The 15,842-nt window shown below is 47.0% G+C and overlaps 1 protein-coding gene across 8 annotated transcripts in view; it reads right to left on the bottom strand.

Annotated features, from left to right (window-relative positions):
- The window catches only part of Znf618 (zinc finger protein 618), a 158,347-nt gene that overhangs the window by 7,491 nt on the left and 135,014 nt on the right, over positions 1-15,842 (bottom strand). For 2 of the 8 annotated variants that reach the window (XM_060381174.1, XM_060381177.1), the window contains 3 exons: positions 12,853-12,936; positions 11,124-11,168; positions 10,174-10,251 (listed from right to left, as the gene is read on the bottom strand). In XM_060381174.1, coding sequence (XP_060237157.1) covers positions 10,174-10,251; positions 11,124-11,168; positions 12,853-12,936 — 207 coding nt within the window. The remainder of the gene's footprint in view (positions 1-10,173; positions 10,252-11,123; positions 11,169-12,852; positions 12,937-15,842) is intronic. The other 6 variants (XM_060381176.1, XM_060381180.1, XM_021650012.2 and 3 more) reach the window with 4 other exon arrangements.

Below are 15,842 nucleotides of genomic sequence, written 5' to 3'. Positions count from 1 at the left end.
CAGTCTCTGAGGGGTCAAGTCCACTGACTGCACCTGGGCAGATCACCGCTTCAGTGTGGATGCTAAAGCCCATGCGATCTGGATGGAGTCCATTCCCAGAGTGAGACCCCCAGTCTAATTATCACTGATCTTATAACCTCGACTGCAGGTGTGCGTGACTATGAGCAGGTGCGTGTGTGTGTGCCAGCATGTATGCAGGCCAGAGGTCAACCTTGCCTGTTGTTCCTTAGCAGCCACTCACCTTTTCCCCCTTTCCTTTCTCTCTCTCTCTCTCTCTCTCTCTCTCTCTCTCTCTCTGTCTCTGTCTCTGTCTCTCTCTCTCTCTCTCTCTCTCTCTCTCTCTCTCTCTTTTGTTGAGACAGAGTCTATCGCTAATATGTGCCTTACTAAACAAGCCAGGCTGGCTGGCCAGGGAGCCACAGGATCATTCACCTGCCTTTGCCTCCCCAGGCTAGGATTACAAGTGTTCACTGTCATGTGCAGCTGTTCTCTGTGGGTTCTGGGAACTAAACTCAGATCCTCATTCTTGCAAGGCAAACGGTGCTGAGAGCCACTCCCCCAGCTTTTTTGCATCCTTTTCTGTGGAATGGAGTTAATGTGGCGTTTTCAGAGCCACTTTGAGAATTAAATAGTGAACATGTGTAACACTCTCAGACTAAGACCTGGCAGCAAGTATCCGCTGAAATGATGCTAGATAGTTATGAGCCGGCGATTGTGCTTTCTGGACCTCTATAAAGGGGATGGAAATGTCAACACACCCAACTCATGGCCAGTACCCAGCACACGGCAAGCACTCACTACCATTCGCTATAGTTAGCATCATGACTGCTAGTTTTACTCCTGAACTGTCACCAGGTTCCCTCCAGCATATACGTTTACTAGCGTGAAGTAGCCTGTGCCATTCAGAGGCACTTAATGAGATTGGTGTTACTTGAGGCTGATCCCCTTATCAGCGTTGCTGTGAACTTCGAAATTCACAATGCTTAATTTCCCTCCATGAAGCCAATCCTTTAATCCTGATTCAGCCTGGCTGGGATTCCGCCTGGCTTTGTACTGGATTGTGGGGAAGGCATTCTCTGGCTTTGCTAGACCAGCACAAAAAAGCCCTTCAGTGACTCTGAACAAGCCAAGATGCTGGGGGACACTGGAGCCACTTCCTGGCTCAGCCCAGACTTTCATCATCATCGTTCTGTCCTCCAGCTTCTAGAGTGATGGGGAAGCCCCCACGTCCAGACTCACATCTAATGACAGCTTTCTCCAGAAGAGAGAGACAGAAAGCAAGAGGGAGGGAGGAAGAGAGACAGAGACAGACAGACAGAGACATGCACACACAGAGAGGCAGAGATACAGAGAGAGAGAACATGGCCACCGCCACTCCAGGGCTGTAGGTTCCCACTGACAGCATGTCTAAATGCTCTGAACCATCCCTGGCTGATCCTGGAGTCACTGGGAGGTGGGATACCCTGAAATGTGGGATGAAGACACCAGGCAACAGGAGTCTACGCGTCCTTGCTTTAGAGATGAGTACAGTTATCTGCCTGGCCTCTCACAGCACTGCGGAGGCAGAAGTGGAACCTCAGAGTCCTGATCACCGCCCAGCAGCTCGTGAATTAGTGCCTCATGCACAGCACACACCTTGAAATGAGTGAACAGAGGATGGAGTAACATCACATTACCTAATGGAAGATGGAGTTTATCCCTGTGTGGTGCTTTGAATAAGAATGGCCCCCAGATTTTGTCAGATCCAAGATGTCAGTGCCAATCACACACAATCTAAACAGCAGGGCAGCAGTGACTACACAGTGACCAACAGACCGAACTGTGTTCCCCTGGTGAGAGGAAACCCCAAGGCAGAAAACAACTGGGTTTGACCTCAGGTCACCCAACTAATCCGCAGACAACTTCTGAGATTGCTGCAGGTGCTTGGTCTCTAGCACCTAGCCACATGCTTGTGTGCTGTCTCACTGGCAAGAAATACCTTCTGGGTACTGGGGAAAGGAGCTAAAAAAAATTAAGGCCTCCAGACACCTGGGAGCCATGGAAACAGCCCCAGATGCCACTCCAAAGCTCAACCCGTCTCCCTAGGGAGAGTGACCAAACCTCTGGGCTCACTGGTTCTCCAAGAGTGCTACACCCATCAAACACAGCGTCTGAGCATAGCATTGGGACAGTTGCAGCACATTAACTTCAGAGCAAGAAAGATAGGGGCCAGTAGCTGTCTCTGGGACTTCCCCTCGTGAGAGGAGAACCCCTGGGTTCCTGAGGAGTCCAGTTAGCCCACAGGATCACACACCTAAGGAGAGCCGCAGCAATTCCCTGAGAACCACCCGCCACCAATCTGTGGATAACATGCAGCTTGCTGCCCAAGGGATTTTCTGCACCACTCCTGCCACCCAGGACTCCAGCAGGCAGCAGAAACTACTAGTCAATGCCTGAGACAAGCAGATGGGTAAAAGCCAGCATAAAAATCACAATCAACAAATGCCAAAGTAAGATGGCATCTCCAGAACCCAGTTATCCAAGGGTAAGCAGCCCTGGATACCCTAACACAAGTGAAACTCAAGAAAATAACCTTAAATCTGTGCTTATGAAGATGCTAACAGAGGAAAGGGGAAAAAAAATCCATGAAGAAATACAGTCAGATATAGTCAAACAGATTAACCTTTATAGAAGAAATAACTAAATCATTAAAAGAAATGAAAGAAATAAAGAAAAGTTCAAACAAACAAGTGAAGGAACTGAATGAAAGGCAAGAAAATACAAACAGGTGAAGGAAATCAACAAAACCATTCAAGATCTGGAGATAAAAATGGAAACTGAAGAAATCCTGGAGAGAGAGAACTTTGGGAAGAAAACAGAAACTATAGAGGTAAGCACCTCCAACTCAATACAAGAGATGGAAAAAAGATTCTCAGGTGCAGAAGATATAATGGAAGAAACTGATGCATTTGTCAAAGAAAATGTTAAATCTAAATGTTAAATCTAAAAAAAATCCTAACACAAAACATCCAAAAAAAATCAAGGACACCATGAAAAGATGAAACCTAATAATAGGAATAGAGGAAAAAGGAGATTCCCATCTCCAAGGCCCAGAAAATATTTTCAACAAAATTACAGAAGAAAATTTTCCAAATTTAAAGAAAGAGATGCCTATAAGCATGCAAGAGGCCTACAGAACATCCAAGTTATTAGACCAGAAAAGAAAATCCTCCTGCCACATAATCAAAACACTACATGTTTTGAGCAAAGAAAAAATACTAAAAGCTGCAAGGGAAAAAAGGCCAAGTAACATATAATGGCAAACCCATCAGAATCACACCTGACTTCTCAACAAAGACTATGAAAGCCAGAAGGGCCTGGACAGATGTCATGCAGACACTAAGAGAACACAGATGTCAGCCTAGCGTACTGTATACCCAGCAAAATTCTCAATCATCACAGATGGAGAAAACAAGATATTCAATAACAAAAACAAATTTAAACAGTACCAACCCATAAATCACGACCCACAGAAGATATTAGAAAAAAAATACAACCCAAGAAGGCTAACTACACCCAGAAAAACACAGGAAATAATTAACTCCATGACAGCAAAACTGAAAATATTCAAGCACACAAAAACACTACCATAACCAACATCAAAATAAATTGAACTAACAGTCATTGGCCATTAATCTCTCTCAACTAAACGGAGAGAAACTTAAGTCAATTCCACTGAAATCAGAGACAAGGCAAGGTTGCCCACTCTCTCCAAATCTCTTGAACATAGTACTTGAAGTCCTAATTAGAGCAATAAGCCAACTAAAGGAGATCAAGGGAATGCAAATTGGAAAATGAAGAAGACAGAGTATCATTATTCACAGATGATATGATAGTATACATGAGTGACCCCAAAAATTACACCTGGAAACTCCTTCAGCTGATAAACACCTTCAACAAAGTGGCTGGATACAAAATTAACTAAAAAACAAACAAACAAACAAACAAAAAACCCAGTAGCCTTCCTTTATACAAAAGACAAACCTGCTGAGAAAGAAATTAGGTAAACAATACTCTTCACAATAGCCACAAAAAACAAAGTATCTTGGTATAACTCTAACAGAGCAAGTGAAAGACTTGTATGAAAAAAAAAATTCAAGTCTGAAGAAAGAAACTGAAGAAGATATCAGATGATGGAAAGATCTCCCATGATCATGGATTGGTATGATTAACATAGTAAAAATAGCCATCCTACCAAAAGCAATTTACAGACTCAATTCAATTCTCATTAAAATACTAACACATTTTTTATAGACCTTCAAAGAACAATTCTCAATTTCATATGGAAAAACAAAAACCCAGAATAGCTAAAAGAATCCTGTACAATAAAAAATACTCTGGAGGTATCTCCATCCCTGATCTCAAGCTATAGTCGCATGGTACTATACAGCAATAGTAATAAAAACTGTATGGCACTAACATAGAAACAGACTGGTGGATTAATGGGATCGAACAGGAGACCCAGAAATAAATCCACACACTTATGCACTCCTGATTTTTGACAAAGAAGCCAAAACTATACAATGAAAAAAAAATAGCATCTTCAACAAATGGTGCTGATCTAACTGGATGTCTACATGTAGAAAAATGCAAATAGATCCATATCTATTGCCCTATACAAAAATAAAGTCTAAGTGGATCATAGATCTCAACATAAAACCAGACACATTGAATCTGTTAGAAGAAAAAGTGGGGAAGATCCTTGAACTCATTGGCACAGGAGACAACTTCCTGAACAGAACACCAACAGCACAGGCTCTAAGATCAACAATTTATAAATGGGATCTCACGAAACTGAAAAGCTTCTGTAAAGCAAAAGATACTGTCAACAAAACAAAACGACAACCTACTGACTGGGAAAAGATCTTCACCAACCCAACACCCTACAGAGGGCTAACATCCAGAATATACCAACAATCAAAATAACCCAATTAAAAATGGGGTACAGAATTCTCAACAGAAGAATAATGAATGGTGGAGAAACACTGAAAGAAATGTTCAATGCCCTTTAGTCATCAGGAAAATGCAAATCAAAAGGACTCTGAGATTCCATCTTACACTCATCAGAATGACTAAGATAAAAAACTCAAGTGACAACATATGCTGCAGAGGATGTGGAGAAAGGGGAACCCTCCTCCATTGCTGGTGGAAATGCAAACTTGTACAACCATTTTGGAAATCAATCTGGAGTTTTCTCAGAAAATTGGGAATAGCACTACCTCAAGATCCAACTATATCACTCCTGGGCATATACCTGAAAGATGTGCCACCATTCAACAAGGACATTTGCTCAGCTATGTTCATAGCAGCTTTATTCATAATAGCCAGAATCTGTAAACAACTCAGATGTCCCTCAACCGAAGAATGAATACAGAAATTGTGGCACATTTACACAATGGAATACTACGCAGCTATTAAAAACAAGGAAATCATGAGATTTGCAGGCAAATGGATGGAATTAGAAAAGATCATAATGAGTGAGGTAACCCAGAACCAGAAAAACAGACATGGTATACTCACTTATAAGCAGATATTAGCCATATAATATAGGACAACCATACTACAATCTACAGACCTAAAGAAGCTAAACAAGGAAAACCCTAAAGAGGATACTTAACTCTCATTCAGAATGGCAAACAGGATAGACACCAGAAGCGGTGGAAGAGAGGAACAGGAGCCTACCATAGAGGATCCTCTGAAAGGCTCCACCCAACAGGGGATCGAAGCAGATGCAGAGACTCGCAGATAAACTTTAGGCAGAGGGCAGGGAGTCTTATGGAAGAATGGGAGGATAAAAGAACTCAAAGGGGACAGGAGCTCCACAAAGAGACCAATAAAGCCAAAAAGTCTGGGCTAAGGGGTCCTGCAGAGACTGATGCACCAACCAAGGACCACGCAAGGAGAGGTCCTAGACCTCCTGCTCAGATGTAGCCCATAGACAGCTCAGCCTCTATGTGCGTTACCAAGTAAGGGGAGTAGAGGCTGCCTGTGACATGAACTCAGTTGCCTGCTCTTTGATCACATCCCCTGGTGGTGTGACCTTGCCAGGCTACAGAGGAAGAGGATTCAGGCAGTCCTGATACGATTAAATAGGCTAGTCAGAGAGCAAGAAAGGAAGACTCCCTCTTTCAATGGACTATGGGTGTTTGGGGAGAGGGAGGAGAAAGGGTCCAGGAGGATATGTGGGAGTGGGTTACAACTTGAATATAAAGTGAATAAGTTTAAAAAAAAAAAAAAGAAAAAAGAATGGCCCCCATAGGTTTATATATTTGAATGTTTAGTCACCAGGGAGTGGAACTACTTGAGAAGGATTAGGAGGTGTGGACTTTATTGGGGTAGCTGTGGCCCTGGTGGGAGAAGGTGTCACTGAGGGTGGGCTTTGAGGTTTCAAAAAGCCTAAGTCAGGCCTAGGGACTCACTCTTCCTGCTACCCAGGGGTCTCAGCTGCTTCACCAGAACCATTGTCAGTCCATATGCCACCAAGTTCCCTGACCTGACGATAATGTATTAAACCTGTGAAACTGTAAGCAAGGCCTCAAACAAACGCTTCCTTTTTTAAGAGTTGCTGTGGTCATGTCTCCTCACAGCAACAGAAAGTGACTGAGGCAGTAGTGGGTCCCAGGGGATGGGGTATTTCTGTGACAGGCCTGACCAGCTTGTGGGTGGAATGTTGATTTTGGGACTCTGGATTAGGAATCACTTGAATGCTTTAAGGGGGCTTGATGGGCCACAGAGGTAGAAGCATGAAAGGTGATTTGAACTGTGGGGACCAGCTCAAGAATTTTCAGAGGGGAAGAATGACCTAGAGACCATTTTCTTCTTACGATATTTTGGCAAAGAACATGGCTGCTTTTTGCCCTTGTCAAAAAAAAAAAAAATCTGCTTGCTAAATCGAAGAGTTTTGGATTAATGGCATTGGCAAAAGAGACTTCAAGACAGCCAATTATTGACTGTGTCGCATGGTTATTATAGCCACTCTTACGCAGATCTGTAATGAAAAAAAAGCAGTCTGAGCAACAAAAATACAAAATGTACAGTTTAAGGAGAAAAAGAGCACCTGGAAGTTAATGGAGCTAAATCCTGTGATCAAAGACCTAAAATATTTAAAGAAAAGCCTGAAGCTAAATAGAGTAAAGGGAGTGGTGACCTCAGGGTAAGACCGCACACAGCTAAGCTTCCAACTTGTGAGAAGGAATTGAAGATTAAGCGCGAAGAAACCATCAACAACAGAAAGCTGGTGAAGATGTAATTCAACAAGGGGGCCACGTTCCAGCCCCAGCAGAACTTGGCAGCTTTGCCCATGTTGTTCTGGCTTTAGAGTCAAGAAAAATTCCTTTAGAGAAAGGAATTTTGATCTCCCCCCACCCCAAAAAAAAACAAAAACAAAAACAAAACCTTTCCTTGTGGCTAAGAAAAGCTGTTGAGGATAGGCATGTGTCAGGGGTGTCCCTGTATGGAGACCCAGGGAGTCAATTGTGTGAAACCGTCAAGGTGTTATGCTGTATTGTGCTGGAGACGCCATGATGTTGGAGATACCAGAGCCATGAAATACCCTGCCAAGGAGAGCTGAAGACTGGGTATAGAACCAGCCAAAGAGAGAGAAATTGTTGCAGTCAACAAAGTTGGAAGAAGGATGAGATCTGAAGAGCACTTTGATATCAGACATGGAGATAAGAAATGTGAAGTTTGCCCCGCTGGGTTTTGGTCTTGCTTTGGTCCAATATTTCCTTATTATGCTCCCTTTTGGAATAATGTGTATTCTGTGTTTTTGTACTCTGGAAACCTATGATCTTCCTTTTGATTTTGGTTTTAAAGGAGATTACAGTTCAGAGAATGTCATGAGTCTTACAAGAAACTATGGACTTGTAAACAATGTGGGGACTCTTGAAGTTGGACTAGATGCATTTTTGCATTTTGATATGGCTACAATCCTATGGGGGCCAGGGAGTGGAATGTGATGGTTTGAATAAAAATGGCCCCTATAGGCTTACATATTTAAATGGTTGGTCATGAGGGAATGGCACTACTTGAGAAGGATTAGGAGGTGTGGTCTTGTTGGTATACGCATAAACTTGTGGGAGAAAGTGTGTCACTGGGGCTGGGCTTTGGGGTTTCAAAAGCCAAAGCCAGGCCCAGTATCTCTCTTTTCCTGCTGCCTGTGGATCTGGATGTAGAACTCTCAGCACCATGTTTGCCTGTGTGCCGCCATGCTCCCTGCCATGATGATATTAAACCTCTGAAACTGTAAACCAGCCAGTTAAATGTTTTCTTTTGTAAGAGTTGCTGTGGTCACAGTGTCTCTTCACAGTAACAAGAACAGTGACTAAGACAACCTGGAAAGTTGAGCTAGTCGGACACAATCTGGAGGATTGCCTGATGGCTTTGTAAACTTCAGGGGACACGATTGATAACTGGCCATGCCAACAGTGCCAACTACTTTGCTTCCATCATGCATCACACACATTTCATACAATATTTCTCTTCATATCTTTGATCTTTTTGAAACAAGGTCTTATTGTGTTACCCAGGATGGCCTGGAATTTGTGATCTTCCTGCCTTGGGTTCCCAGTTGATGAGATTATAGGTACGCACCACCATCCTACTCCATATTTTCTTTCTTTCTTTCTTTTTTCTCTTTTTATTTTTTATTAATTACAATTTATTCAACTGTATCCCAACTGTAGCCCCCTCCATCATTCCCTCCTAACCCCACCCTTCCTCCCTCATCTCCTCCCATGCTCCTCTCTAAGTCCACTGATAGGGGAGGTCCTCCTCACCTTCCATCTGACCCTAGCCTATCAGGTCTCTTCAGGACTGGCTGCATTGTCTTCCTCTGTGTCCTGGTAAGTCTGCTCCCCCATCAGGAGGAGGCGATCAAAGAGCCAGCCACTGAGTTCATGTCAGAGATGATCCCTATTCCCTTTACTAGGGAACCCACTTGGAGACTGAGCTGCCATGGGCTACATCTGTGCAGGGATTCTAGGTTATCTTCATGCATGATCCTGGATTGGAGTATCAGTCTCAGGAAAGATCCCTGGGCCCAGATATTTTGGTTCTGTTGCTCTCCTGTGGAGTTCCTCTCCCCTCCAAGTTTTTCTATCTCCTTCTTCTTTCATAAGATTCCTTGCACTCTGCCTAAAGTTTGGCTCTGAGTCTCAGCATCTGCTTTGACACCCTGATGGTATATTGTATTTCTAGTGCCTCTAGAAGAACTCCCTGGAGAAATAGGTGATAGCTGCCCCCTTTGCTCAGTTGCATGGTTTCTTCTGCAAAGTGTTGGGCTATTCCTGGAAAGAGGCTCTGGGCACACTTCCGCCACAGCTTCAGGACAGTCATGTGCCTATGTGCCCACCAATGGAAACTAAGCACTGAGGATTTGTGTCGCTAGTGTATCCCTTTGCCTCTCTCAACACCCACCAGTCAGAGAAGAACGCCTCTGTATAAGACTGTAAAAGGGAAGGGACCTGGACCCCTAAGTACCTACATGGGAGGTCCCCAGCTGGCTTCTTGCAGGCTATAGTAACCTGTGTGTGGAAATGCTGGGGAACTGTGGACTCTCCCTATTGACACATAGTATTTCTCTGACTAAGCAGAAATTAGACCAGAACAGGCTGGAAAGCTGAACAGCTGTGCTGTGCAATGACAAGAGTGAGGACAAGCTCAGAAGGTTGACAGCAAATGGCTGAGCCTGTGAGATGGAGCCGTCCCAGCCCTAGTAAACTGTGGACTCCCTCCACCCCAAATCCTCCCTGCTAATTCCTTCATGAGCTTCAGTTTGAGCACCAGGACTCTGGAGAGGCAGAACAGGACTGCTTTAGGAAGGCCTAAGCACAACCTAGCTTACTGCTGGCCTCTCTACCTTGAACCACACACAATGCCCACTTCCAGGTCTCTTCTCCTGGCCTGCACTCTCTGCGAAGCCCTTCTTCCACCCCCAACCCCAAACCACCCTAAGCCTGAGCTGAGACTCCAGAGCTCAGACTAGCCAGCAATGAAGGCCTGGCTGGCTGGGGCTCAGAGGGTAAACTCCCAGGAAGTGACAGCACTGAGTAGGTCTGGTTCAGGGAGCATGTGCTCTGGGCAGGCTCTGCTGGTCTCTTCCATCTGTGTGTTTGCGCGCTCTCAGGGCCTTACCTGCGTGGGACTGCATGTGCTCCAGAAGATTGCTGTAGAATTGAAACTGGATCCCACAGGCGCCGCACGTGTAGGGTTCTGGAGAGACAGGTGGCATGTAACAAGTGCCCCATACCCAGGTACCCTGACACTGGGCTGCAGGCAGCTTTGAAGTGGTGACCCAGATGCATACTGGGGGCCCTGGGCCCAGCCTGTCCATTGGCCTGTCACTAGCCTAGAGAGGGAAAGGCTGGGGAGAGGCAGGAGCACAGAGAGCGGAAGACACGGACCCAGGCTGCTAACTCAATGGGCCCACTGCTTATTGAGTGCTTACTCCATGGCAGACACTGTTCTGAGCACATGGGAAGGACAACATCCAGGCATCAAGAGCTCCCAGGAAAGAGACTGTGTCCTTCGGGATTCAGAGCTTAACCCTCTGCCAGTGACCACACAAGGGTCACTGCTCAAGGAGGGAATGAATGAACAGATGCACGAAGGAACAAGGAAACTCACAGTGGGGGGAGGGCAAAGCAATGACGGAAAGAGAAAGAGATGGAGGGAAGTGTAGCAGTAGGGGAGCAGGGGATGGACTGAGGGGAACAGGCTGCATCTGCGCCAAAAGCTCGGCATATCCAGGACGCGCACCCCTGCCTGGCAAAGAAAAGGGAGGTAGGAGGAGAGAAAACAGTTAGGAGGGCAGGGAAGAGAGGGAGGAAGGTGGCTTGCAAGAGAAGTCCTGAGGCTGTCTGGATGGCCAGGAGCGGGCCCACCTGTCCTTGCTCCTGTGTGCTCAGGGTTCTGCCTACCTGTCCACACCTCTCCACCCTCTTGGCCCTCAGCAGCCTCCCCAGGCAATTGGTGGCTGTTCCCTCGAGGGTGGCCCAAGGCCTGTCTACACCTTAGGGAGGCCAGCCGAGTCACTCCCTGTCTTGTCTGGCCCTCTTCAGCCCCCCAGCAGGACCACCACTTACTCTGCAGGAGAGGGAAAGGATTGGAAATCAGGGGACTTGCAGTTTCTGCAAAAGAGAAACAGTTTAGCGAAGTCTTTTTCAGTGCTGGGGCTGGGAGGTCATCACAGTGGTGAGCCGGCCGCCCCCAGTAGAGGGGAGCACCTGTCAGCAGGCACACACCTGTGTGGAAAAGTGGGTGAGAGGGTACTGGCAGAGAGGCCTTGCTCATCAAAGAGGGCACATGGTGCTGGTAGGGCCATTTCTCTAGGGTGCTCTAACAGTAAGGCCATTGTGGACTCAGGTATGATGCCCATATGGCCACACACTTGTGGAAAGCCATTTCCAGGTTCTGATGGTAGGATGGGAGTGTTTGGTACCAAGGCACTTGAACCGCCCTGGAAGATTGTTGCCTGGCTTTGCTAGAGAGTGAGGTTGGCAAGCCTCCAATACAGCAAGGAGCAAAGTGGAGTGCAGGCTGAGTAGGAGGGTCCTGGTTCCATCTCCAGTCTGGGGGACCTGAGGTTACAATGGACTTATCCTGAGCCTCAGCTTTCCCATCCGAAAAGTGGTAATAACAGGAACACTATCCCCAAAGGATTGTGGTAAGGGTGAAAACAGATACAACACACAAAGCTCTAAACACATGCCAGCCACCTCATAAGCACTCAATAGACAGTGGCTGCCAGCAGCAGCAGGAGCCCATGGCAGATTCCCAAACAAACCCTGCATTGGTACCTGCGCCAACTGCTTGATTTACACCAAGTAAAACCAGGCAAACAACGTCCAAAGCAACATACCCCTCTCTCCTGCCTGTGTCCTCTAGGCTGTTTGTGTTCCTCGGGCCACTTATAGCCATGGAGGAATTAGGGTTCATCTAGGCCACTCCTTAGAGGTAGTGGAGCTGAGTTCAAACTTGGGCTCCAGAGAGGCTGGGTCTACTATTAGGCAGAAGCCTCCACCATTCTGTGCTCCTAACCATTCGCTGAAGCCCATGGTGGCCAAGATGTACCCCTGTATACACCTGACTGTAGGTACAGGGGGGCATTCACTCAGGCCTAATACTCAGTGAAGCCAACTTTGCAATGGCGGAAGACCTGTCCTGGCCATCACTGTGCATACAACCTTGCTGTCCCTTTCTCTGACAGAGACTGCTGGTGACCATCCACATCCCTGCCACAGCTAAACCCTGGAGTCCAGAGCTGTGCCTCTAGGATCTGGTACAAGGTAGCCACCAGGTGGCAGCAAACACTCTCAGGAGCTCTCAGGCACAGCCACAGCACTGCAGAGTCTGGAGGACAATCTGTAGTGTGGTCCCTAGTCCAGGGTGGCACCAGGAGCTGGGGCCTCTGGCTCCTGTAAGCAGTCTCTCTGCTGCACCCCACTGGCCTCTCCTGGAAAGAAACCTACTTTGTACAACGTCACTCATAACTTAGCAACGGCTCTATTAGGGCTACTCATCTGAGCTGGCTAAACTGATACCTGAGTTTGAGACTGAGGAAGTTCCCCTCTCCATGGGCAAGGGCCAAAGGACAAAGTGCAGCTACAGAGAGGGGCATCAGTAGACAAAAAGGCCCCGACTGCTTGTCACAGGCTCTGCTGTCTCTCTGTTTCCCTACCCAGCCCACTTCCCAACAAGCCCAGCCACGCACCAGAAGACTCCAGTCAAAGGTACCTGCCTTTCTGTGGAAGGAGGGGACAGCGCAGTATAGGCCACACCTGATGTCACATGTCACACCACAGCCACACTTACCGCTGGAGTTTTGCGAGCTGCTATTGGTCTCTTCAAAGTGGTTCTGTGCTTTACTTTCTACTCGCCGACTGAAGGTGCTTTCTGCTGGGAGGGAAAAGAGAATAGGGAATATACCATGGGGAATGGTCAGCTTGTCTGTCAGGGCACAGTGGGCAGGAGGCCCCTGGAGCTTGGAGAATGTGTGCCTGGGGCTGTATAGGGATGGAGAGGGAAGCGGTGGCCTGCCCAAGAACACAGATGAAATGCAGCCAATGAGCTGGCACCAAACAGGTCAGGGCCCTATTTTTTACTCCCGGGCCATATGCTTGTAAGATCAAGTCATCGGGTGTAGTTCTATACTTGCTCTGGGAAGGCCAAGGGCTGGGTGAGGAGAGTCAGAACTCATGTAGGGGAGGGAGGAGTGCGTGGCTCCTTGTAAGCCTTTTCTAACACCTTCCAAAAAGCTCACCATCTCCCAGGATTACTCTGGAAATCCCATAATGCAGAGATGGGCCCGGCCAAGCAAAACTCTATACTTATAGCCCCAACCGGCATGAGCAGAAGATAACCCAGCTTTCCCATGATGCTCTGCATACTACAGAGCATGGCTGATCCAGGAGATGAGGTCTCAGGAAAGTCAGCTTGAGAGAGACAGCTAGCCCTGCTCCTTTAAGCAACTTGGATGAGGTTACCCAAGGCTCAGAGAAACTGACCAGGAGAGCCAGTGGGCTTTAACTTATGATACCCTCAAAATATAGGGATTTTAAAGTAAGATTCTGGGCTAGCCTTCCAGGTGTGTCTAAGAAATCACTTGGAAAAACAACACCAGCAGGTCCTTGCTACCCAACAAAGTGCTGGATGTTAGTGCCCTGGGGTCATGGATGATGTGAGTGACAGATGAGAAAGGCAGCCAGAGGCATTCCTAGAGGCCTGCTCAGTTCTTTTACCTTCACCCCAAAGTCTCCCATAACCTGTATAGGCTACTTGCTTTAGAAAGACCATGTTCCCTCTGTGTTTTGTGGGTTGAGTGCCTCCAGATCACCTGTAAACTGGCAGAGACCCATTCAATATCTATCTACAGAGGGTGAGGGGCTCTCACTCTTGAGTACCTACTGTATACCAGATACTGGGTGAGAAGTTTGCCATCATGGTCTCCTTTAATCTTGCCAACACCTCGAGGCTATGCAGACTGCTCATTGAACAGGCAGAGAAACAAACGGAAGCTACCAGGCTTTTGGGCCCACTAGGATAGCATGTGGGGTTCTACCTGGGGGCAGGCGCCTCGCCCGTAAGAAGGGACGGATCCCCTTCTCTATCTTAGCCTGTGTTCACAGGGGTACAGCCAGGTAGGCAGAATTTTTGTTCTAACACATAGGTGGGTAAGAGTGAACACAACTCAGGCCACCAACTCCTGCAGCAAGTCCCCCATTGCTTGCCTTTCCTGGTGCAAGGGCCTCTGGTTGGACACCAGTGTGTCGTGTGTCAGGTGAAATATGCACTCATGTGTACATTCCACATGCACACAAACAACCATACTCTCCAGGAAAAGGACAGTGACAACCTCCATCTCTCACATGCACCATTTCACAGCCCCTGTCATCTCCTTCTCCCAACCTGGAACCCAGATGATTAGCCAAGATCCACTAGGGCTTCCAAGCCTCATAGAAGCATGCTGCTAGACACTTACCTGGAGACAGTGACATTCAATGACTGCCAAATGCCATGCCAGTCCACACAGAGAGTTCTCTGTAGAGCTGCAGACCTTTAAAAACTCAGCCACAAAGCTCAAGAAGGGAGCCAAGTCAAAAAGCCATGATCCCATTTGGTGAGTTAATGTCTAGCACCAGGGAGACGATGATGGACAGTCTTCCTAATTCTTTTAAGGTGCTGAGGACGGAAGCCCAAGCAAGGCCTTCCACAATCACACCTTTCACTGAGCTATATCCTCAACCCTCTTTTTTTTTTTTTTTTTTAACTTTAAGACAGGGTCTAACTAAGTTGCCGAGTCTAGCCTTGAACCCTCTCTGTAGCCCAAGTAGGGCCAGATCCTACCGACTCAGCCTCCCAACTGCAGCCAGAACCACAACTGTCACAGCGCAGCACCTGAAAACTCCACACTGCGAGGCTGGCTGAGTCCCCTCCTTTGGGGAGCTATGAGCACAGTAAACACAAAATAGCTTCTGAAACCAGAGAAATGGCACACACGACTAATTACCTAGCCAGGGTGCCAGCCACCAAATGACCACAGTGGCTCATCCATCTGATCTCTCAACACAATCAGTCTGTGCTTGGTAGAGAGCTTTGGCCTCCTGACGGCAAATGAAAGAAGGCAATCTGCGGCCTCGGGAAGACTAGCACCATCATCTGGGTGGGTGGTCCAGGATTCCTGCCAGCTGGCACTTAGCACATAGCAGGTCTTATATTTTAAAAGAAATGATAAGAGGGGACTTTGCTACCCAGTCACCTGGAGCCAGAGCCCCTTTTTGCATGGGCCTTGAAACTCCTGGAGCTGGCATGCTCTGGATTCTTGCTGAGCCTCTATCTCCTGGAGGCTTTCATGGGTGAACTCTAGGGAGGGGGAGGCCATGGAGACAGAGCTCCAGTCAGCCGCTCCACTTGGTGGAAAACATCTCTATGCTGAAACAGCTTAAGTTAGTTTTTTGAAAGGTGAAAATGTAAGCTCAACAAGGGGTCCACACAGGATGAACTGGGCTGGATGGTCTCAGACAACAGTGTGATCACAATGAAAAGTGATACCTGCCATCAGGTTGCTGTGGCAGGGACGTTGCAGGGAGTGATGGGATTGTGGAACATGGGGAATGCACATACACCACTGTGAAGAAGGCACCACGCATTGCCCTGTGGGAACAAGGCCCAGGGGCCAGATCTGACATCTCAACATGGCCAGAAACCCAAGATTGTATACAGACTCTTCTCATGTTCAAACACTTCCAATTAATTCTTCATAAAAAGCTTTAAATTTTCATAAAGGCCAAATGGAACAGAACCCC

The sequence above is a fragment of the Meriones unguiculatus genome, chromosome 3 (assembly GCF_030254825.1).
Source record: "Meriones unguiculatus strain TT.TT164.6M chromosome 3, Bangor_MerUng_6.1, whole genome shotgun sequence".
In the NCBI taxonomy this organism is placed as follows: Eukaryota; Metazoa; Chordata; class Mammalia; order Rodentia; family Muridae; genus Meriones; species Meriones unguiculatus.
The sequence above is the reverse complement of the archived record's forward strand: the minus strand, read 5'-3'. Positions and strand labels throughout refer to the sequence as shown.